We start from the raw sequence: 24,373 nt of genomic DNA, 5'->3' as shown, positions 1-24,373 counted from the left end.
TAGAGCCAAGCCTGCTCTCTGCCACGTGGATTTGTCCTGCTGCCCTCCTCAGTCTGAGCAGCGTGTGTGTCTTCGCAAGGACTTAGGCAGTGGCTTTCCTGTCCTACTAACTGGGAGACAGGATCAGCTCCCTTACACAGGCAATGTCAGTGTGAACGCGGTGATGTTCCTCTGCTTTCTCTCTCTGTGTATTCACGCTATGGTCAGCTCTGCCAGGACAAAGAGGCTATTCCACTCTCAGCTGTCAGCAAATGCTGGGATTCTAGAGTGCATGGGAGTCCCTCTGCCCTCCGAGTTGCATTAATTCCTGCATGGAAGCTAACACATGTTGCATGTACACCTGGGGGCAGAAGGGGGCTGCACGTGGGTGTCTCCTCCTGGTCCAAGAGCTGCGGTAGAAACCCACAGAGGTATTTGTGTGGATTTACTTTGTCCTGCTCGCTTGCTTTTCTTTTCTCTTGTTGTCTTGTTCCTCTCTCCTGATGTACTGCATGTGCTCACATTGCCTTGGAATGGGGGGTTCTCAAACTGTTTTGCTTCCAAAAGGAAAAGAAGCTGGCAGGCGCTTGTGCTTCAGTTCTGAAGTTATGTAGGTTAAAGCCTCCCAGTGGGAAAACGGAAGATATGAGAGACAGCAGATTGCTGGTTGTGATACTCACTAGAAGGAAAAACGAAAAAAAGGAGCATGTGATTCTAGAGCTACATCCAGACGAATGTGGGGTTTGAGAGGTATGTTTTCTATCCACTGTTAGAACATAATTTCCATTTCTTTCCATTTATTTCGTTCAATTCGTGATAAAATGCCTCATTGTGTCTTAAGAAATAGTAGGAATGTCTAGTTCAGAAGCAGATTCTAAGTTACCGATTGTTCATGTGCAGAGGGGGGAGCGTGTTTGTCAATGAAACCTTGTTCTCAGTAATGTAGCTAAAATTATTTATGGTGTGGTCCCTCTATTAGGAGTAAGTCAGATATGTAACACTTTATGACTAGTTCTGAGATTTCAGCTTCTGCAGGTTAGAGTGAGGGGCTTAGGGCTTTGGAGTTAAGGGTGAAGTGGGGTTCCAGACCCTCTCCTGAATCTTTGTTGTCCCCAAACATAAAACTTCACTGTGGTTTAAGACCTGTTTGACAACAGAACATGGGCTTGTGATGCAGTATTTGGGACTTTAAATACCGGCACTCTGAACAAACATGCATTAATATTCTCTTGTTGAATTTTCATTATTGAGACTCTAGAATTAAAATTAAATTTTTATCAAAAAGTAGCATTTTGCATATTTTGCATTGAGCAAATTATAAGCTATGGTACATTAAACTGTTAATACAGAAAAACATATTTGAAATTATCAGTAACCTTCTGTTAAATGAGAGATCATTACCCAACTCTCTTGTCTTGTCTTGCTCAAAATTTCTTTTGTTTTTAGGGCCTCTTGAGAATTCCTAAATGCCTCACTGGTTCTATACGGACTTCATTAAAAAGGAATTGTCTCTTTCTATTATTTAGGTAAAATATTTAGGTATATCTTCTTTATTGACAAAGTCTCAGACTTTAAAAAATGCCCTGCTCAGAGTACAGACACAAACTGTTGAACTGGAACAAAGACAAACCTGTCGAGTCACTCTCCTATTTCAGCCGTTTTGTAGCTACAGTTTCCCCTACTGAAACCCAGTCCTGATCTATCAAAATGAGTGGCAAATACTGCTGTTAAATCCAATGTCTGCAAGGACTGATAACTTGACTTGCTATTGCGTGCATCTATGTTGAAAATATTTCTTTTACTCTTCTGATTAAAAGCTGTCATGAGGGCAGGAGGTGCCAGTTTGCTTTGAGAAGGACTCAGACAGAAAATGAAGTTTTGCAAAGACCCCCCAGTGTCTTTTTGTCCAGTCCTGTGAACTAAAAAAAAAGTCAAAGCTTGCTTTCCTAATAGCCTTGTTAAAAGGCTGCTTTCGTGCATGTGAAGTCTCAGGAGACTCTCAGGTGCAATATATCTGATTCTCACTGGCGAGTGCTGCCTTTCTACTTTATTTTAACTGTGCAGAGTGCTGGAAATAGTATGAGAAGGCTGAGAAAAGGATCATGAGGAGCTTGAGTGCTGCCTTTGGTAGCAGAAGTTCCCGAAGTATATCCAGCTCCTGAGTCAATCATCTTTCTGCTCTGCTGGCCATAGAAAGCACCATCTGTAGTCACAGATAAAACCCAGTCGCTCGCTTCTCTGCCAGGCTAATTAAAAAGTGCTGTGACCTCCCTAGGGCTAATTGTGTCTTGTTAGTGGGATGGAGGAATAGAGTCCAACAGAGTTGCTTGGTATTTCAGCACTCAGCTTACTGATATGTTTTAATGGGTTTTATTTTATTGTGACTGTGTGCTTCCAGACTAAGATGGCTGCAAGTGCAAGTCTAATGCATAATTTCTGATCTGCAGGTGAGTGGAGATAGAAAAGCGCTGCTAGCACATGAATTTCCTGCAGAACCTCCCTTTCCATCCGCGCCAACATGCAGAGCAACTACTCCCTGGTTGTCACCACCAGAGAAGCTCTCCAAGTCCTCTATACAGCACTGACAAATTCATCAGCTGCATTGCGCTTGCCTCCTCCCTGCCCACTTACCTCTTCAGATTATCAGTTTTCACTCATTCCAGCACTCTTTTCTGTGATTTTTGTTTTGGGGTTAGTTGGCAACAGTGTGGTGGTTGTGGTTCTTTGTCGTCACAGTGGCCCCAAGACAGTTGCTAATATCTACATTTTCAACCTGGCCGTGGCGGATTTGCTGTGCCTCGCCACCCTTCCCTTCTGGGCTACCTACTACTCACAGAGGTACAACTGGCTCTTTGGGTCTCTCATGTGCAAAATCTCCAGTTCTGTCCTGTGCTTGAACATGTTTGCAAGTATATTTTTCATCACGTGCATGAGTGTGGACCGGTACCATGCTATTGTCCATCCTATTCGCTCTCAAAGAAGAACCCCACAACAAGCATATTTTATAGCATTGATTGTGTGGGGTCTTGCTTGTTTGTCCTCCCTCCCAACTTTTTATTTTCGTGACACTCACTACGTTGAAAGCTTGGGGGTCAATGCTTGCATTATGGCCTTTCCCCATGAGAATTATGCAAAATGGTCTGTGGCAACAGCTTTCTTGAAAAATGCACTTGGATTCTTCATCCCCTTGACAGTGATCACCACGTGTTACATCTGGATCAGGAGGCATTTGCTCAAAGCACAGGAGTTTGGGAAAAACAAGCAGAAAAGGGATAAAGTGCTAAAGCTGGTGGCTGCTGTTGTTGTGGCCTTCTTAATCTCCTGGCTCCTATTCCACATATTAACATTTTTGGATGCCTTGGCTCGTATGAACATCATTAACAACTGTGACGTGACTGGGATCATTGACGCAACGCTGCCGTTTGGCATCTGCATGGCATTTGCCAACAGCTGCATCAACCCTTTCCTGTACTGCTTTATTGGGAACCAGTTCCAGGAGAAGCTCCATCACTTGTTTAAGCGACGAGTTTATCAGTTCAACAGCTATCAAGAGAGCTCTTCTTTGAGGAAAGGGAGCTGCTTCAGAGATGCTGAGACCCCCTTGGGCAGGGAAAGGAGGCCGGACTTCTTGCTGTAGGCACTGGGGCATGATGTGGGGTGATGTCAGTGTAGCTGGCTGTTCCTGTAGTGGTGATGCTCTTCTGTGCTATTCTCTTCATTTCGTGCCCGTTCACTCACCAGCTGTTTGAAGGAGAATCTGTTCTTCTCATACATGGGGATTTATTCTTCCTTTCTTTTCACAATAAACACTTGAGTTTTACATAGAAGGAAGATTCTGGCAAATAAATATATTGGTGTCGTTGTAAATATAAGCGTGTGTGAGGCTGGGATCAGGTGAGTGTTTAGTGTGACACTAAAAGACAGAATACACCGTTGTGTAGGTGTTGAGTATTACGCTTTAACCTGATTTTCTACAAGAGATTCTCAGTAAAAAATGTGTAAATGCAGTGCAGGTACTTCTGTACTTATCTATAAGAAAATATTTTGGTCCATATTTTACATATAAATATTATACTTTTAAACATACAGCTACAAATTTGTTATGTAAAATGCATCAAATATACCTCCTGCTCGCTTAGGCCTCGGATTCTGAGAACAGATGTAGACATGGTTCTGCAAACTGCCAGAGGCAGGAGAGTATTCTAAGGGGAAAGTAAAACCACATGCGTATTTCTATACCTTTCTCATAGCGGGTAACAAGTTCAGAGGCCACAGATGGTCCTCTGTCTTGATTCAGCATGGTCACCTTTAACACTAAAGCCTCAGGAACTGAACGTGCTGTGTCACACTGCTGTGTAGGTGGGCTGTCCCCCACACACTTTCCAGCAGCCTTTTTGGAAAGAACTTGCTGATTGTCTTGGCTTTTTGCGTTTAAAATGCAGATTATTACTGTAATTTTGGGGTACTGTGTACAGCAAGCCTAAGTGACTCTGTCTTAACATCCAGAAACGAAACTACAGTGTGACCGCTAAGACTTACCCACATCTCAGTATGGGAGTGTACTCATTTGTAAACAAATGAAAGAGGGGAGAGGGGAAGTATTTGGCTATACTTACTCTATTTTGAGTTCGCTTTTGATGATTGCTTGAACTTTTCTTTTCGCTGGAGAGATACTGGTCCTCTTGGCCCCTTCAGAAAGGATCATGTTTGGTACACTTAGTCTGACAAAGGGATCTGTTAACAACTTGCTCCATTTGCCAGCAGGTTGCCCCCAAGCTGGGTGACCCAGGGTGACCAAAAGATTGTTAACTTCAGGGAATCCTCTCTGCCAAATTACTCTTAAGGCTTGCATTAGCAATTTTAGGTCCATAGGCCAGAAATTATACCTGTCCATTGGATAACCTGGAGTATGGTCTGTCCTCCCTGGAAGTCCCAGCACTGACTGGTGCCTAGAAGCTTGAGAACCTGTTAGGGTGGGTGTAAATTTCTTCACTGATGCCTGTTAAAATCAAATTATGCAAGAAATGTGCCCATCTCAGAGTGATAGAGGTGAAAAGTTTGTGCAGAACTTAGCGAAGTGTGGGGGCTTGACTACAACTAACCACATCTCCCTGTCCTGGTCTGGTGTTCTGTAATGGGCTATGTAGCTGGAGAGCTACTTGTCCCAGAAAGGGGAAGAGCTGCTAATATGCCTCCCTTGGAATGTTTTTGTTGAAAATGTTCCGAGAAGTTAATAGCATCTGGGCGTCGGATATTTCTGGAAGGACAAACTGTTAATTGCTTAGCAATGAGCACAACAACACAGTCATGCTAGAGCAAAACAAATCATCATACTAAGAAAATTACCAGGTGTTCAAAGCGGCAGGCTCAGAGGAGTAATAAGAGGCTGTGGAGGCTTTTTACCTTTGCTGCAACACAGGTCAGTAATGAACACAATCGTGCCATTAATTGGCATCTTTGTAGTATCAAAACAAAAGCTAAACCACACCGTCTGAGAGCAGCGGTACCTGTGTTTCAGCTGTACCCCTCCAAGCACAAGCACAGTCTGGAAACTTTCTACCCGTCAGTTTGGACGTGTTCAGAAAGATCAGTTTTTAACAATATCGTGCCTTCTGCCTGGTACGCATTTAGGGAAATACTACAGGAATCTGAAAGACAGCTCCAGTTGCATTTACACGTGAGAGAAAATGAGGACAAAACTTTCCTAAGGAGAGAGCAGCCATGCGACATCTCGCGCTGCTGCAACTGGCCAGGGCTGAGGCAGCTGCACTCAATGTTACTCTCCTACAAACAAGGAATCAACAAAATAAAAGAATATTAAATGGGAGGCAAAACTCAGAGGAGAGGAAAATTCCTTCTTTTAAAATGCAGTTTCAAAAGAAGTCTACCCTGCAGGTCATATTCCGCAAGAGCGACAAACCAGGTGACCTTAAGAGCTTGGCAGTGTGACATTCCTGTTTTCCAGATCTGCCTTGTATCTCTAATAGGTCATGAATTTGAGTAGTGCGGTTAAACAAACATCCAAAAAATGCTGTCTGGAGAAGAACCTGAGACGGAAGTGGGGGAGATGCTGTATCAAGGGTTTTGCTTTATTTTTAGAACAAACTGAATAATGTTGAGCTCTATGAATTTCTTCCATCATGCTCAAGTTTCTCATTGGATTTTTCAGGCATTTTTGAAAGGAAAAATGTGGGGCTTTTTCACAGTTTCAGCATGTTGTGCTTATTTTTTCAGGATTTTCTGCAAAAGAATGCAGATAAAAATTTAAGCAGGTTTTTTTTTTCTTGCAAATTTAGAATCTACTTTTTTTCTTTCAAGAGAACATTTTGCTGATGTTTGTGAATGATTCTAATAGTTGTACAAAGCTACAGCCACTCTCTATGAGACCCCAATTCCTGCTCCCATCCTTGTCCTTTGCAAACTGCATGTTCCCTTAGGCACTTGTAGGAAAATGCAAGCAGCCTGTCCAAGGCATGAGCCCTGCAGCCCTTTGGCAGAGTGTGCAAGCTGGGAGCCCTGCTCAGGCCAGTCTTGCTATCCCGCAGCCCCATGCACCTGCCCTGAGATTGTGCCCTAGAGAGATTCACACAGTTTTGGCAGGGACATTGGGAGTGTGTGTGGTTGCTCAGAGTCTTGCTCATTCTGCAAGTATGGTAGGATGAATTTATGAGCAACAGCTGGATTTTGGCTGGGGCTGCACTCACTCTGCCCTGTCGTGGTGCAATCGATGTGGAGAGGAAAGCCTGCTGTGGAAGGGATGTGTTGTGATCTATCGGGTGGAAATGCTAGTGGGTTTCCACCAAAAAGCTGAATGCGGTTGTAGCAGGATTTCTTTGGAGAGCAGAATGTCCTGGAGCACTTCTGGACCTGTCAGCGAGTCTTTCCCCGAAGAGAGGTGGAAGGGATAGTTTCCTACAAGGGTCAATCAGTCTCTGTCGTGCTTGTATAGCAAATGCTGTTTGCAGCTTTCTTTAACTGTGGTTGATTACTCTCAGCTTAAATGAATCACAGAATGAGGCTCAGTCCAAACTGAGCATCCTGTGTGTGTCCCTCAGCTGACTTCAATACGCAACTTCAGTATGTGAAGCAGAGAAAGTTGCTGGCATTTATTAGTATGAGCTAGCACTGGGTGGTGAGCTAAATGGTTTGTTTGTGTAAGATATAGAATAAGAAATGTTTGGTACAGCATGTTCTTCCCGAGAATTCCACACAGCCTGAGCCTGTTCTGGCACTCACTCAGTACCCTTATCCTATTCCTCAGGCCAGATTTTGGGCAAGAATATCATCTTATCACTTTGCCCCTGACTGCCACAACTTGGCTGTCCTTCACGACGCATTCCTTATGTCCTGGCTGCAGGGTGAGGAGGTGCCATAGAGCAAGTGAACTACTCACGTTTCCTCATGAAAATGAGGACTTTCGGATGCTGTATTTGAGTGGTCCTGGCAGGAACACAGGAAACATGAAGCGTGAGGACGGAGGTGGTCTGGCAGCCTTTCTTCCGTGCTAGCAGACTTGCTGCTCCCATCTCAAATCTCCTCAACCTTGGAGGGAAAGGACTGCTGTTGTTGGGAAGGGCTGCTCCATTCAGCAACTCCTGGGATGTGCCTTCCTCACATCTGCCTGCTGTGGGATCTAGCTGAGTGCAACAGAGATGGGCTTTTTGCTCTGGCTGATAGGGTGTGACGGGAAGGGTTTGTGAATCTCCTATGGCTTTTTCTTATCAGATGCATATTTGCAGAAGGAGCCCAGGGCTGCTATCTTCAGCATCACGTATCCTCGTATCCTCGGGTCTGGGCGCAGTGGCCAGCTGATCACCTGGTAAACACGGCAGAGCATCCAGTGAGGTACCTGGATGAGAGCCAATGTCATCCCCCTGTTTGCTAGGTTTCATTCGAATCAAAAGAGGAAAGGAAAAAAAAAGAAGAAAGAAAACCTGAGTAAATATTGAGATTTGTTCGTGGAAAGCAGCAGGTTTGTGCACGCGGTTAAAGTTATGCCTTTGTGAAGTACCCAGCTGCCAACAGCAAGCCTGTGTGCGCTCGCCTCACCTAATAAGGATTTTGCAGACCATTTCCCACACCAGAACTTCCACATCTGTAGTTGCACTTTGCAGTATTGTGGTGCCCTCAGCTTTCCTGCCGCTGGGAAACAGGGCTGTGCAGTGCTGGGACGGTGTTTCAATGGGGGCACACCTCCTGCTGTGGGAAGCGAGGATAGGAACCAGGAGAGGGCTATGCCTTTTTCACATGGGAAGCCCAGAGGCACCTCCCCACAAGAGTCCTGTCCTTGATAACACATAAGACATCCATCCATCCATCCATCCATCCATCCATCCATCCATCCATCAATCCATACGTCCATGCTTCCCTTGCTCCCTCTCTGTGCCCAAGCTGTAGTCCTGCCTGCTTCAAATGTCAGCCCTTACCTCTGTCAAAGACCATAGATGGTGATGTAACTCCAGCTTCCAAGAGAAGCTTTTATGGCTTTGCTCTCTCTCTGCCACTGGAAGTGATGTGTGGCAAGAATCCAACAAGGGATTGCGCAGGCCTGGCTAAGAAGTTTCTGAACTTTGGTCTTGGAGTGGAGAGCCCTCAGAGAGGGAGCAAGCCAGCCTCTCTCACTGCCTCTTTCAAATGTTTACTTACCACTTCCTCTTCAGCCGAGAGTCTGAATTTGACACTATAAGCTTCAAATAGAAGTCTGTTAATCCTCAAAACATTTTACAAAGCAGAGTAATATGAAGTGGGTGAAGGTCACGACATTAATTTCCTTGCTGTGAGATACATCTGAACTAACCCACTCTCCCCATTGACAATCAGTAGCTTTTCAGTGTAAGCAAACATAAGTCTTGAAGGTCTGCTCCACGTCTGTAAGACAAACAGTTATTGGAAGCCAGGATCCAGTGTGAGTTTTAGCTTTGAGGTTGTAAATATTTTATTGTTTCTACAGCAAATAAGAAAATCAACAGTACTTAACCCAATGAACTGCAACAGTGCAAATGGGACCTATCCAACGCAGCTACCAAGTCGTCATGATGGATGGATAAAATGAAACAGAGGATGAGGCTGTCTCTAAGAATCAAGCCAATTCTCTAACAAATGTAAGAAGCCTTTCTAGCAGGAAGGAAAATGGTATAATCATTAAACGCATTTAGACAGAGATTTATTGGTATACAACTACTGTTGAATGATGTATGGGAGAACCTGGAGAAACTTGAAAAAATTGAAATGGAAAGATGTCACAATCATATAATATATCTGTAAAGAAAAAGAAGCAGCACATTATTATTGCTGATTTAACAATGTCTTCTGCATTCCCTAGGGATGCCTCTGAGGTTGTACTCTGAAGCTATCTGCCTCAGAGGCAGTTCATTCATCTTGGAGGAAGTACATACATGTAAAGGTGTTTGCTGTGCCAGAAACATTGGGCTAAACTCTGAAACAACTTGTCTGTGCCCTAAACGTGCCCCTTTGTGCTTTGGTGCACGACAACATGTGGGCAGTGGGCATGTGAACCCTGAGGCTGTGCTCTGGGGAGCCATCGGGCACTGCCATCCCTGCCCCAGGCTCTTTGGGGTGCCCCACTAGCTGGGCTGCAGTGCCATACACAATGCACAGCACAGCAAAACATCTGCATTAAGCATTAGGACAGCGTCCAAACATGCAGCTCTTTCGCAATGACAGGAAAGTGAAATTTATGAATACACCATGTGTTAGGCACCCAGCTGTGTCATGACAAAGTAGGAAAGATGTAGCGAGTACCATTGCCTCTAGAGAAAATAAAGCACTTCATCTGTAGTCTTAAAGTCTGCTGCTTCCGAAAATCTTTGATGAGATGATATTTACGTGGCATGCAACTGTTTAGGGTCTTCACTTGCAGGGGAACATTTTAGGTTTTCTTTGCAGAGGCTGAGCAGTATCACTCTCTATTTTTTATTTGCTCTGGTAAGAGCTCTAAAGAGTTTTACACATGATGAAATAAATGTCATAACCCTCATGGTGCTAACATCTTACTCTGCCAACACCTTCATTGACCTCAGCGAGGTTTCAAAAAGTAAGGACAGCAGTTTGGCTCTCTATGCAATTCGCTCCTGTTGTGAACTCCAGGGATTTAGAGCACAATGAATCCTTTTTTATCATGAAGTGCTGAACGTCCTTGCTTTATTGTATACACCATCTCCTTTCAGATGTGTATGCTGTGCAGAATTTGTTCTTCAAAGTGCTTGTGCTTCTTTGGAAGAGGATTCCTCCATGTGCAATTTAATGTGCTGTAAATACGTTTGACAAAGGTTTCCTTAAGAACATACTTTTAGATCAAAATAGACATTGTAATGTAATTGACATGTTTAATAGTAAAAAGATCGGTTTCTCTTTCAAATCTGTGGTAATAGACTGCTGCAGTTGGGAACACCTGAGCTTTTGTGATACAGGAAACAACACAAGAGGGTTGCTTTCAAGGACAAGTCCAGAAAAAAAGACTTCAGACTATGTAACCGAATGTGCTGTATTAACTAGGGAGAGCCCTGCGGATGCCACTGGCACTCTGCCTGGAATCTGGCAGTCTTTCATCTCACTTCATTTTGATCTTCATCCCCCACAGGAATGCCAACATATCTTTCTTTAACCCACTGGAATACCCCAAAAAGAAATTACCCAGAAGTGTCAGGAATGTTTATTTCTTCAGCTCTGAGTCCAGCATGGGTCTGAACTAGAACACAGCTAGTTGCTTTTCTAGCTACTTTTCTGATGATATTTGATGCTTTGCAGGTAATGCTCTCTAGAATGAACTGGAGATGCAAACAGGTAAAGGAGACTTGGAAAAGTTTTTAATGTTGGACTACACCGTAACTGATTCCTCTCCAAGTTTACCCAGAGCAGACCATGTTGAAGGCAGGGGCAGATTTCATCTATACCCAAGCTAGGTGGAATATTATATTTTTATCGATTGCTAAGACAGCACTCGGGTTAAGCAAGACTCTTCCAAGGCATACCATTGAGAAAAAAAATATCTACCATTTGAAAAAAATGTCAGAAATTCGTGTGGAATGAACAGGGTGTATTCAGCATGAGGGGCTATTGAAAATCTCTTAATAATTACTTAGGAATGTTCACAGGGTTTCCTTGGGTTGCAGAGCAGGTGATAGCACTGAAGATTTGCTCTGGTGCATTGGAGCACTGGCAACACGAAGCTCAGTGAACCAAGCTGGATGCAGTTGGGAACACAAGAAGAATTGAGGTTGTTCCCAGAGCTCCCTCCTACTGTGGAACCTGTCATAAATCTTTGCTGTGTTCATGTTGCCACGTGTGCCTGTCCTATAATCTTTGTCTCATTACATTACTGCAGATACGTATGTTAGAGCAGCTGAAAATATAACAGTAAATTCAGTAACATTTACCATCCTCCCCGAAGAGCTCACAATAAAGTAGTGTAAAGCTGGCACTTACTATCTACAGCTGTCATACAGAGCATTTCCTCTGCCCTTGCTCCCTTTGTGTTTTCCAGCTTTTTATAGACCCAATGTTTAATGGGAGCATACAGAGGAAATCTGTCTTCAGCTTCATTGCTGTCTTAAACCCTGCCTGTCACCAGTTCAAGAAGCAGTGGAGCTAAGTCGGAGGTACAGCACCACCGCAGGGCAAAGGATTCTATGTGTGACCAAAAGTAGTCACTAGTTATTTTGTTCTTCATGAGTGTGTCCATATGATTCCCACAAAAAGCAACCTGTTGTAGATCACCCTTGTGCTGGCTCTTCATTGAGCGGCTCTACAGGCTGCAGTCTTTGTTCTATGCCTGGCATGAAGCATTTACCTGCTCTGTAAACAAATTAATCCCATTTCTATTGATGGAGGGAGTTGCTGTTCAGCCACACCATGGCAAACATGATTTATTTCCTCATACGACCTCACGTAACAGCACATACTGCTCTAAAGGCTGAACATGCTTGCAGGCATTTGTTTAGCACGAAGATTATCCTGCAGAAGTACAGTGATTTTGCAATAAAGTGATTGTGCTTTCTGTGGTTGGGAAATAAAGGTAAATTAAGAACCCCTGTCCTGAAGCCATTTTGCCAGAGTGCTCTCTTGCTGTAGGCAATACCTCATTTCCTCATTAGCCTCTTCAAGAAAGCTAAATGCTCCAATTAAACTATTACGTGCTGGTCTCTATGTTAAAACCTCAATCCCATTAGGTTTTTTACCATCCATGAAAGTCCTTTAAATGCTCCATGATTCATCACAGTTTTCTGCTTTTGCAGTCCACTTGGTAGCAAGACAACACACTAGCGGAGCTTTGCCTTAAGGGGGGGTGAGGTTCTAGTTGCTTTTTTTGTATCTCACTTATCGGACCTTTTTTAGAAGAAGAAAGAGTCTGTTTCATTTCTTATGTAGCTATGATAAGAGTAGCATTCTGCTGTATATGACTTCTCAAAAAAATCTACTTAGAAGTAAAGGGCAAAACAGAAGACAGAGTAAGATTCTATCTAAGATTACGCATAGATGAAATCAACTTTGTTCTTTGTTTAAGGCATTTAGCTGCAGGCATAAATTGTTTTCCAGATTAAATGTGAAGAACAAAAGTAATAATAATTTTTTAAAAGTTGCATACTTTCAGAGAAAAAAACCCACTTTCAGATGACTCAATGTGACAAACTCCACAGATATGAATATTACTTTATACCTAAATGAAATATTTAATATGTCTGGAAAATGCTTGTGGCAGTTTCATGTGGCAATTCCAGCCCTTTTACATATTTCAGCAGAAGCACTAGCTCTGACTAGCACCTGTGTGGGTATTAAATTAATTTCAAAGCAGAGCACTTTGTTTTCTATTTGCTGGAATTTAAGTTAGTCATAGGAACAGAAGCCCTCACTGCCTGGCTTTAATGTCTCCCAGTTATTTGGTTCATCTTAAGTCTGTCCCAGGTGTGCTGTTAGATACGTTTTCTATTCTTAATAGGACAGTTTACATCAGCTAGCGTGAGTTTAGGTTTTTCTCTATGCCAGTCTAATATCTGAAATAAAAATATTTATGACAGGAGGGATGTTTATAGTTGTTTAGTCTGATTTTCTGCACAGGAACCTAGTGAATTAAATCTTGTGAACCTAGTGAACTCAATCAGTGGTATTCTAGCACTGTGGATATATGAATCCTAAAAAAAAAAAAAGCTCTATGAAATTGCAAGCCTAAGAGAGTACGAGCAGGCTGTTCTTCTATAATTGTTCTATGTAGACCCTTAGAAGTAGCTCACTGCAAGGATCGTGGACAAGAGACTGCAAACCACTGAGCTGTATTTTCCAACATAACGGAAAGCCATGACATATATGATTGAATATGATTTTATTTTGTTGAAAACAAAGGTACATGGGCTGGGGTATACACACGCAAACTCACATGCTCTTAAGTCAGAAGGTACCACAGGCACTATCTCTGATCCTCTCATGTCTACAGAGTAGTGCCTCCACCTGTGAACCATTGCTATCAGTATTAATTACGAGCCAGTTAGGTTGACCGTGGAGAAGGAAAGCACTGCATGGAGGTCATCAAAACAGCTCAGAAAATATTTCAGGTAAGTATGGCATTTTTTTACTGGTGATGGTATACCTGGTAGGAAATTTTGTCGGTGGTTCATTAACTTTGTCTGAAGGCAGCAGCAGACTGTATCTTCAAGTCTTCTTCCAAAATACACTCCAGGAATAGTGGACTATAATTTGAGTCTACAAATACTGTGTTTGACAGTGTGTTCATTGCAATGAGCAGTCCCTCCTCTGAGGAACTTTGAGGCTTCAACTAAATAGTGGAGTCTTTTTTTTCAATATGTACAGTCAGAAGATGTAAATTTGCTGCATCTTTCAATTGCACCTTTAACAAAAGCTGTTCCCTCTTCTGTCTGAAGCAAAACTATTACTCAAGTAAATAAATACCACCTGGTGGATTTATTAGCAGCTCTCTTTCCTTCAGAGCTCTAACTTCTGTCTGCAGAGTCCTCTAGTGTTCTCTGTCTTGTGCAATTGAGGGAATAGTCATAAACCCTTAGGATACAAGAACTGAAGGAATGGTCTAGAGCTTTTCTGTTAGGCTTCAAAATTCCCTGGTAGCATTAATGTTTCAATTTTCTAAAACTGAAGAAATAATACTGATGAAAATTGCACACAAACTGAACACACACAAACTGAACACACACAAACACGCCATTTTCAGCCAAGCAGAAATATTCTTCTGTAAGTTTCTTTTTTAACAAGATACAATCAGATTTGTTGCCATTTCCAACCAAAATTCAGGCTAACCTGGAAGAAATCTGATGCTGCACATTAGTCTTGTTCACTGCAGGAACTCCTGATGCAGTAAAGAAGCACCAAAATCTTCACCTTGCTTCCCCTTTCCCACCCATTGCTTTTGTGCAAGCCTACCACAGCTGTCCTTTAAAAGCTGTCAGGTCAGAGTTTCAGAGCCCTAAGTAGGGCTCGAGTCAGTCACCCTGTTAGTGATGATCTCATTGGTTCTACTTTTTTATTTTTAAGCTTACATTTTCATTTTTTCAGATCTCCAACCATCTCTCCTCATATTCCTATCTGCCTCGCAGCTCTTACAGAGCCTTAGCGCTGCATTCCTCAGAGCTGAAGTTAGAATTTTTGTGTCTGATTTTACTTGTTTTTTGTTTCCTGAGTCATGGTTGCTTTCTTTCTCCTGACCTTACTTGGTTTTGTAGAACTGGTTGAGCTTTATTCTTGTTTTCCTTCTGATGTAAACCATGTTTTGCTGAGTGATTTTATTTTTTTAACACAGCAAGTTGTGTATAGTCAGATGCAAGAGTTGGTTGTTTACATTGGGTTTCTTCCAAATTTGTTAACCTTATCCTCTCGCTTCCTTCAAACCCGTTTACACAAATGACCAGATTATCGCTAAGATGCTCCTGGCATATGTAACTGTTATGGAACTTAATTAAAGAATCCCACCTTGTACTCCATTAAATAAATAATCACACCACCTCTTCCAGGTGTTGGAGTTTGCTGCTTGATTTACAAATTGGAAAGCTATGGCTTCTTATTTTCCTCCAGCTCCTTCTTTTATTTCAGCCTCAGCAACTAAAGTTTTGTACTATTGGCAAAGCTTTGTAACACAAGTAAAGCCAGCAAATCTTCTTTTAGAAGAAACGGTGTGTGTAGGCTGTCAAGGCACCTTCGCTCTCCAGTATCAAACCCTCTTTCTCCCTTTTCCAACCTGGACAAAAAGGGCTTATAATAAAGTTCCTTGGGGAAGAGGATCCACTTCAAAAGATTCAAAATGGGGATTTTCTTACTTTTCAGCAAACACAGTTCTTTTAACTGCTGCACTGAGGGAACCCTTAAATCAACCATTCAGTAATTATGCCTGCATCTAGATCTGTCCCAGCCTCTGCACTGCAGAAGGAAACACCTCTAAGAGCATCTTTCTTTATTTCCTCCTAATTGTTTTTCTGTGTTATTTTTTTTACCAGTACCTGTTGTAGTAATCCTAGAATATTTGTTAAATTTTTTCATCTAATGGCTTTTTATAGGTCAGCTGTATTTTTCACAACCCTCTAAATTTCTTATGCGAGTCATAAAAAGCAATGATTTATGTAGTTGAAGCTCTGTGAATGCTCCTCCTAGGTCTCTGCATTATCTGCACAGAAAAACTGCCCCCCAAAAATTATGCTGTGTAAAAACTTTGATGTGCTTCCTGACGAACAGGTCAAGCATTGCTTCAATGTAATCCTCTAAACTTTCTGTTGCAGACCTTAGTCCTCTAAACAGATATTTCTGTAATTCTGAATAACGTACTTTTGGACACCATCCAACGCAGTCAGTGGCAGTGCTTCCTCTTCTTTCTCCCACCAGGCAGCAGGTCAGAGGTTTCACTGTCATTTATTTTCATTGATGGGAGGGAAGCTGTTGGTGGGAAATGCTGGGGAAGGGGGAGGAGGCAGAGGGAAAGGCTGTTGTTGTATTTACCTCTAGACGGATGGAGGAAGAGGGACTGGTTAGTGTTTGATTTTGATCTGGCAGCCAACATGTTCCTGTTCTTTTCCCAGTTACTCAGGAGCTTTGTCTCGAGCAATTACAAAACTCTTCTTATGCTCTCTGGAGCAAAACCACCTTGGAAAGGTCCAGACACAGCACAGAGTAACCACAGGGTGAGGGATTGTAAATTTGACATCTGCCTTGGGCTGTTCAGTGGTGAGATCTGCTTGGAGCAGTTTGGAAGGGATGATGCTCCGCAGTCCACTCCTGTGCTGCACTCAGCTGGGAGATCTACAGCATCAGTTAAGGAGAACTGTGCTCACTGGCCCTGGTGCTGGGAAAGCAGAGCCCACTCTGATCAAACTGGAAGTGATTCCTAGACCAGTCACAGATGAGTGGCAGCACTACCTCTCAGCTCCAGCTACGTGCGAGTCAAAGGTGGTCCCGTGGGTACTTATTAGTTGAGCAGTCTGAAAGGAGAAGCCTTTAAGGGATGGACTCTCCTACGTAGGAGAAAAATCGTCTGTGTTTTCTCACTGTTGCATTACAATGGGGAAGTTACTGCGCCTCAACACCCTCGGTGCATGCCATGCCAACTGTACCACAGTCATAAGGCACGACATCAGAGAGAGCCCGTGTGGGTGGGCTCCAGTCTGGTGGAGACAGCGTGTGGGGTTTTAACTTCCCTGAAGAGCAGGGCCAAAGAGGAGTTCTCAGGGGGTGTGAATATGGTGGGATAGGGGCCTGGGAAGAAGGAGGAATCTGTCTGACCTTTACTTTCTGCTTTAGCAGAAACATCTTTATCTGGAGGTGAAGCCATCCTCCCTTTCCTCCTTGCTTTCAGTGAGGTCACTGGAGCTGAGGAATGTGTACAGGAGTTTTGGGAGAAAGAAAAACACTCCTCCCCATGCCCAAATATAGCCTGTAGAGCCAATAATGTCCTAAGACTTAATAGCATGTCACTCATTGGTATCACGATAATTTAATGAAAGATTAAACAGTATCTTCTGTTGCTATTGCTCATCCCCGCTCTAGTCTGGGTCTGCTATTAACTTCTGAGAGGCTGCCGCAAGTTCAGCATTGTTGTTTTGAAAGGCTGCAGAGCCCAAAGACATACCCCTTGTGTGTGCTCTTGGTATTTTCACCCTCAGTGTGATCCTCGAGTAGGCATCAGGGCAGCTGGTCAAGCTATGCTCTGCAGACAGTTCCGCAGACGTATGCCACCATCCCACCGCTGATCGGGTGTCTGCTCCCAGCCTGGGCCTGAAGTTATAAATTCCAGCTCAGATTGGATGGTGGGGACGGAAGGAGGGAGGTTAACGCAAAGTAGCTATTGGTCGTACAATGGGGAGCATCTGCCTCGTTCCTCACTACACTCAGATTCTGGAAGGGATGTAGCAAGGGCTCTGGGCTCTGCCTGTGTTGAGGCAGGAACATCAACTATCAGGGCTGAGGAACACACACACCTATACACACAGCTTTTTGGAATCACCACATATAATTTTTAATGCTATACTGATAAATCAAAGAGGTGCAAGGTCTTGAGTTCTTCTGCACTATGCAAGGATAATCTTAGATTAGATATGCAGCTTAGTAGTTACCCCAGTTTTGTACAGGAGGAAACAGAAAGTTGAAATTGTCCTCTCAAGCCGTGTGCCTGCATTCCAGGCATATTCCAGCCTCCCACTGGCTCCCAGATGGCTGTGAGTGGGAAAGAAGATGGAAGATTGTCAGCAGTGAGTCTGTCTCAGACTCAGAATGGTTGTTCCTAGTCTTGAGCTCCTATTTCTGTCTGGCAAGCTGCATGGTCTTTGCTTTAAAATTTGTTACAATGTACTATAAGCCACAAGAAAATGAAATGATGGCAATAATTCCATTTATCGCACCTGCTTTTGCAACATAAGAAAAAAAAAGAAATTGTATCTGTCTGGAAATTCTGAGAATTCTTTTGTTTGGAATCATTGTGAAAACCTGATTTTTTTTTAGTTTACTATAATATTTTTCCAATAGATTTTACTTCTAAAAGATCAAAATAACCTGTTTGGTTTTTTTTTTACTAGATCAAGATATTCCATGGCTTTATCATATCAGTAATGTTAAAACCAAGATTTTTTAATTCCATTAGCCTGAAAGGAACATTAAAATTTAAATAATTTAAGTTGAAACAAAATATTTCTGTAAAGAATAGGTACTAAATCAGTGCTGCCAAACACCCATTATGTAACTATAAAGTTACTGCTCTTTCGGAGAATTGCTCTGTGGGTATATTTCCAACCAGTTCTAATAGCAAGTGCAAGATTGGTGGGCTTTTTCCATAATTCCTAAATCTGTAAGATAAATAATTTTTATAGGAAAACAGACTTATGGTCATCTTTTAATGAGAAGTGCCATTACTTTTTATAGCAGTGTGGTAAATACAAACATAAAATGATGAAGCAAATAGAACATTTAGTTTGGAGGATTTAGTTTGGCAATTGACAGTTATTTTTTTTTGCCAGAGTAGTTTCTGAATTCACCCTTGAAACTGCTGTGGGCATGGTGTTACTGAAAGCTGTCGTGCCCCATTATGGGAAGGGCAGATAATTGTTTTCTCTACAGCACTTGCCCTCTGCAATTGCTTTGGATCCAGTCATGCACCTGTAGGGCAAGAGTGACTGTTCTGGTATTCCCCTGTGGGAACTGTCATACTGTCTTTTTCCTGGAGGTGATGAAATCCTGATCCTGCAGTGCCAGCTCTGTTTCGGCTTTCTGGTGTGTGCTTTAATTTGCTCTTCCCTGGCCTTTAAGTAATTTGCGTTAAATCAGGTTGAGTTATTACCACACAGAGGGATTCCATTTCTCAAGAGAACAAATGGGTTTGACCTGACAGTTATTTCTAGCCTTCTCCCCACTTCTTTCCTGGAACCCCTCACCTGGCTCTCTCCCTGGCTCTGGCATTCCTTCTGTGATTATCTGTGGCCTTTAGGAGTATTTCCTTGCCAACAGGTAACCCAAATTCTCCTTACGAGTCAGTAACAATTTCTTCAGTCAGTGCAGAGCTTTAAAGAGTCAGTAGTGATTATCAGGTTTGTTTTAAGCTGCTTTCTGCCCATCTCTCTGTATTCAAACAATATTCTTGATCAAATACGATCCCTGCCAGGCTGCTAATCTAATCAATATATTCTATAGAAGGACACAGTATTTCATCTAAGACAGACTGAAACTCAGCCCCAAACTCTGGGTAGCAGTTCAGGGCTCTGGTTCTGAATTGATCCAATGGCTCCATTTCTGAGCTTGACCTTGTTACCTACTTGTTCAGATACGCTGGCCTTCCCAGAACATTTCAGCCCTTCAAAGAACAAAAGTCTTTCCTCTGTGTGGAGCCCCAAGAAAACAGCTTTGGAATCCAAACCTTTATAGTCTTTATATAAAGTCCTGACAGCCATCCTAATGAAACAGGACATTCGTTGCACTGTTTTCAAGGTGAAAAGAGAGGCTTGTACATTAGCCATCATAAATTCTGTACTCAGTAAACTTTGGAATATTGATGGATTTATATTTTTTTACATGTTACTTAACTCAGAAACCTATACAGATAACAATCCAGAAGATGTTCAAAGTATGGACATACTGCTGTATTAGTAATAAGTACAAAATGCCTTCACAACACACTCGTAAATCATTGCGCCATCTTTACATAAGGAGCAAGTACTCAGTGGTAAAGTACGCTTTGGTCTGAGAGCTGAAATTTGGTCAGACTTCACTGTAATCAGCAGCCAAAAGATCTATAAGCATGTAAGACTTAGGCAGAAGCATGGACATGGCATCACAGGAAAAAAAGGATTTTTCGTTAGTGTGTTGCACAATAAATAAGAGTTTTCACAGAGTGTAAATCATTCCTTGAACAAATTGTTCATTGTGTAATGTGAATGCTCAGTCCCATTTCCCAGTTTAGCTCCTTGTGCCTTCAGCGAAAGTGAAATGTAATTGTAAAGCTTTACTAAATCTCGAGAGTAGTCATCTGTCTTACAAACAATAAGATTTACAAATAATCTGAAGCAGTACCTTTGCATTAGAACCACATATTAAAATTGAAGTTACTTGGAGCGGTAAGCTGATCATGCTACTACATTCCCAGACCATAGTGAGCTGTAAATGGCTAATGGGGCTGACCTACACGTACCTCATGATGTGGTCAGGGTCTTCTACTTCAGAGTTTTATTTCTGATGGCATTGCTGTCACAGACTGTCCCAGTCAGAAAGCCTATGGAATCTGACTGAGATTCCATAAAGAATCCTATGGAATAAAATTTGGGAGGATTATTGTTCACAGTGAACTTGATGACTAAATTTGTCTGCAACTGAATGTTCCTGGTTAAGAACACAGTACCAGCTTATACAAGACATTTCTTTTTGTTTGCACATTCTACTTCCAGCAGTGTTTATGTTTGTGATCTCGTATGATTTCCACGGTACTTCAAAAAAACTATCTTTGTCTTGCATTGACATCACCATTTAAGTTCATTTAATGCTTTTCCTCCTATATGTACACACAGTACAAACAAACATCAATGTCAGAAGCAGAAATGAACCAAAAGAGCAAACAATTAAATTGCTGTAACTGATGTTGCTACATTTAGTAAGACAAGATCAAGACATATACCAACCTTGACCTGGATGCCGCAGTGATGGTGATGAAAGACAGAACAAGAATGGGTGCCACTCCCATATGAGCTGACACCGAACACTGCCAGATGGTCCTACAGCCTCTGCATTTCTGTGGTGAATCTGCTCCTGCTCTCTGTGTTTCTTTAGCAGCACAAACATGAAGGTATATTTCTTCCTTACAAGAATGTTTTTTGTTTCGTCAGCTGCAGTGTCACCACAGAGGTGTCAGAGAATGCAGGAAATTCATGTACACTATACATACATCAGCATTTCTAAGAAAATAGGCAGTCCAAAATATTTATGTCCTTTCAAAGTCCTTATATATTTAGATGATAGTTTGGCTTAAGTTCTTGTGAGAGCAAGCTTTCTTCTGAGATGTTCAGGATATCTTTCTTTTTTTTTTACTGAGTGAAAAGTATCTTTTATTGGCTAGTTTAAGAACCCAGCAGAAAGTGCAAGGAAGGCACTTCAGCAGTTGTACGGTACCTTCCTGTTTTAAAGTGCTTGACAACATTAAGTATCTGCTTATCCTGGATGTGGTTTCCTCTCTCCAAATTGAACCACTGCTCTGACTGAATGTCTGCTCTGCCTTAAATCAGTTTTCCTGTGTAGGTCTGTTTCTTTGCATCTATCTGCCTTTAACCAGCATGCCCAGCAAGCTTGTGGGGACCAGGATCATCCCTCAGTACCTCTGCTATACAGATTGAGTCTCTGACTACCATTACCATACCAATCAAATATCAACAAAATAAAATAACACGGTGAAACCCTACCCAAGCTTCTTTACAGCTGGAGTTATATAAGTCTTCTAACAACCTGCATGAATTAGTGGCAAACACATGAGCAAGGAATAGCATATGTGAAGAAGAGGATGGGGAGGTTTTCTGAGGGAAGGATGTCTCAGGGAGGGAGTTAGTGCAGGAGAGGGTCTTGTGTGTACTTCGTGTACTTTTCCCCAGGTATAAAATGTTCTCTGTGTATGAAAGTGTAATGAGTGAACCTTGCATTGTTCTGGCAAGGGAAGTGTGGCTTGGATCTGCTGTCTCAGGGTGTGCATCTGGTACCAAACATTGTTCTGATTTGGATACTTTGGAAGATGGTGATCCATACTTCGGAAGGATCTTCATGGCCTCACTGTCATGAGATGAGCATGACATGAACAGCATTTCACTACATTCTCACACACTCTGTTTGTCACCATGATATAATTGGGGTTTTTAGGTCAGTGTTGTAGGCACTGCAGAAGCACACGCATGGAAAGTTTTTCTCTATGCAAATAAGGGATCTGTAAGGAAAGAGACAAGTACCTCACGGCCAGGATAATAGAGTGTTTTGTGCCAGATATTAGATTTCCTTTACCAGGTGCCAAGTTCCCAGCACTCTCAGGCGGCAGCTCCACGGCACTCACTGCCAAAGTGTCCAAGTCCAGATAGACTGTAAATGAGAAATTGTACCTTCAATGACGTCTGTATTTCAAAGTATGTGACTTCCAAGAACTTCTGTGTTCAGTATGATTTTGGACAAGATATTTTTCAATACACAGCCCTTCTCCAGCAGCAGTAGTTGAGGTAATATTGTAGGCCAGTTACTTACAAAAAAAAGATTTTAATCATGGTAAATCCTATGGCCAGATCAGGCCATAGCAAGGGCACTGAGAGAAGGAGAGACCAAAATGAAAGTGGAAAATAGTTGAACTCTTCTACTGGCACTTACAGAAAACACTGCAGATCTTTAAGGCCATGCTGGGTGGGAGATTCCTTTGGAATTGTAGGACAAAATTCCCTGTGTTAATCAATACAGGAGCTTCCTCTTAACTGAAAAGAAGGAAGTTGTAAGAAATACAGACCCAAGCAGTAGGTGAAATCCCAGCTTGCTTAACTCTGTGTATGTGTGGTTTGCATTAATGCTCTGGATTTTCTAGGCTAGTGGAAAGTTAGTGAGTTTGATATTTCTATATCTTGAATCTTCATAGTATACCTGTCAAGTCCTGTTCAAAAAAAGAAAAAAAAAGTATTTGCTATTTCTTGCAGATCTTTCAGCGTGTTACTCTTGACTCTGGAGGCATTTTACTTAAGGCAGTTGGGAGTTATTACAAGAATATATTGCAGTTTGGAGTTTGAAGAGAGCTGTAGAAAGATCATCAGTTTGTTAAAGATGCTTATAATGTTGTCAATGTTTTATTTATACTGTGGAATTACCTATCTAGATTATCCTGAGCAGAATCCAAGCTAAAAAACGACTGATTTTAAGTCTTGCTTTCAGATTTGGAGTGCTGGCATTAGCTTCCAACTATACAAACAAAGCCGAGTCTAATTCTCAGCACTGTAATCTATATTTGACCCAAATTTAGGCATGTTCTTTTTGCTCATTTTTAAAGAAAAATGCAGCAAACATTAGATACAGCTAAGCTACAGAGAACTAGAAGCAAGTTTGCACTGAAGGGCTAAATACACATGAAATGAGCTGTGAGAGACATAAACTTCTACCTTTGTTACTATAACTATAGCCTAGCCCTGGTGAGGTTATGTCTCTGAAGGAGGCGAAATAATGGAGTTCTGTGGTAGTTGTTACAGCACTGTTGTTCACCTGCAGAGTACCTTTATTGTGGAAAGATGCCCTATTAAAAAATAAGACTGCCTTCAGTGGAGAAGTTAATTCTTCTGTTTTCCATACAGGAGGCCTGAAAACAGTTTTCACTGCAGGTTGAACTAGCTTTTGATTTCTCTCATCTCTTTTCCTGAATGAGGAATTTTAGCTTAAAAAAGAAGCATGTATTTTAATTCAAAGCTAATAGGTTTTTCCAGCATTATGGGTTTTTTTCTAGACAGATGTCCCATGTTTTTGCCTTAGGAAAAGAAACATAGAAATTCTTTACCTGTCCAAAATCATCAGCAGTACAAAACAGTACAAACCAATACAGTACAGCCGTCTTCACAGCCTTTGTCACCCAGAGCTACGGTAGAGGCTTAAAGAGGCAAAGAACTGAAGGGCAAAAAGCTTCCTCTTGCCCCAAGGGTGGGGACAGAGTCAACCCTCCTGCGTCCTACTTGTGTTTTTACTGGAACGGAGATGCATGATAAAAACTTAGAGTTAGCAATACAGTACATTCCTCCTTACTGGGCTTGAGTATTTCCTCACATTGCAGTGTCAGACTCAATCTCGTTTTCGGCTTTTTCTTCAAAGGCTGGGCCAGCCCCATGCTGTGCATGTGTGTTTCACAAGGCTCTGTTGACATGGTCCCCAGACCTTTGTGGTATGATGATGTTATCTACTTTCTTGAACTTTTCACTGGCTGGCCTTTACTCTGTGACTGCTGCAGGTGGAACTATGTGCTAATCCATTTATGCCGTCTTCCTGCTTACAAGTCGATGGGCGGAGAGGGTTCGATAAAGGCTTTCGGTAAATCTCTTTTGGGTAAAACAGAGAAGGGAAGGCTATCTTGGGTTATCTTTGTGTTTAAACTCCAGCCACTTCTATGTAAATAAATTACCTTCCTCAATGCCGGGCCAAGTAACTTGGAGGAAAGTTTAAAAAGTAAACCTCACACCTTTGAAATGAACCATTCAGAAATCAAAAACATAGCTAAACAATTGATAGTATCTGGGAGTTGCCTCTTTACACAGCTCCATGACAGGTACTAAAGCCTTCTACATTTCCATCTGCCATGACTTTGCAGCATAATACGTGGTTCTGGAAATCTGTGAGCAGGGAAAAGCAAACTGGGGACAGAGCAGGAGGTGTGCGGGATTCGTTTGATGCCTTTCTATCA

At 42.2% G+C, this 24,373-nt stretch overlaps 2 protein-coding genes across 4 annotated transcripts in view; both read left to right on the top strand.

Annotated features, from left to right (window-relative positions):
• Positions 1 to 24,373, top strand: part of SLC6A14 (solute carrier family 6 member 14) — a 68,732-nt gene that overhangs the window by 12,031 nt on the left and 32,328 nt on the right. The window contains exon 1 of one of the 2 annotated variants that reach the window (XM_054075128.1): positions 594 to 729. The exons of the other annotated variant lie outside the window; for it this stretch is intronic. The gene's annotated coding sequence lies outside the window, so the exon portion shown is untranslated. Of the gene's footprint in view, positions 1 to 593; positions 730 to 24,373 lie in introns of those variants that run through there. 2 annotated transcript variants of the gene reach the window in all.
• On the top strand, positions 590 to 3,741 carry AGTR2 (angiotensin II receptor type 2). 2 transcript variants are annotated; one of them, XM_054075135.1, is made up of 3 exons: positions 590 to 729; positions 1,426 to 1,505; positions 2,427 to 3,741. In XM_054075135.1, the coding sequence occupies exon 3, from the start codon at positions 2,498 to 2,500 to the stop codon at positions 3,614 to 3,616; it is 1,119 nt and encodes a 372-aa protein (XP_053931110.1). In that variant the 5' UTR covers positions 590 to 729; positions 1,426 to 1,505; positions 2,427 to 2,497; the 3' UTR covers positions 3,617 to 3,741. The 2 variants fall into 2 exon arrangements, with proteins under 2 accessions (XP_053931110.1, XP_009564265.2); XM_009565970.2 differs by lacking the exon at positions 1,426 to 1,505 and having other exon boundaries at positions 594 to 729.

Source organism: Cuculus canorus, chromosome 10 (genome assembly GCF_017976375.1).
Source record: "Cuculus canorus isolate bCucCan1 chromosome 10, bCucCan1.pri, whole genome shotgun sequence".
Taxonomy (NCBI): Eukaryota; Metazoa; Chordata; class Aves; order Cuculiformes; family Cuculidae; genus Cuculus; species Cuculus canorus.
The sequence above is the reverse complement of the archived record's forward strand: the minus strand, read 5'-3'. Positions and strand labels throughout refer to the sequence as shown.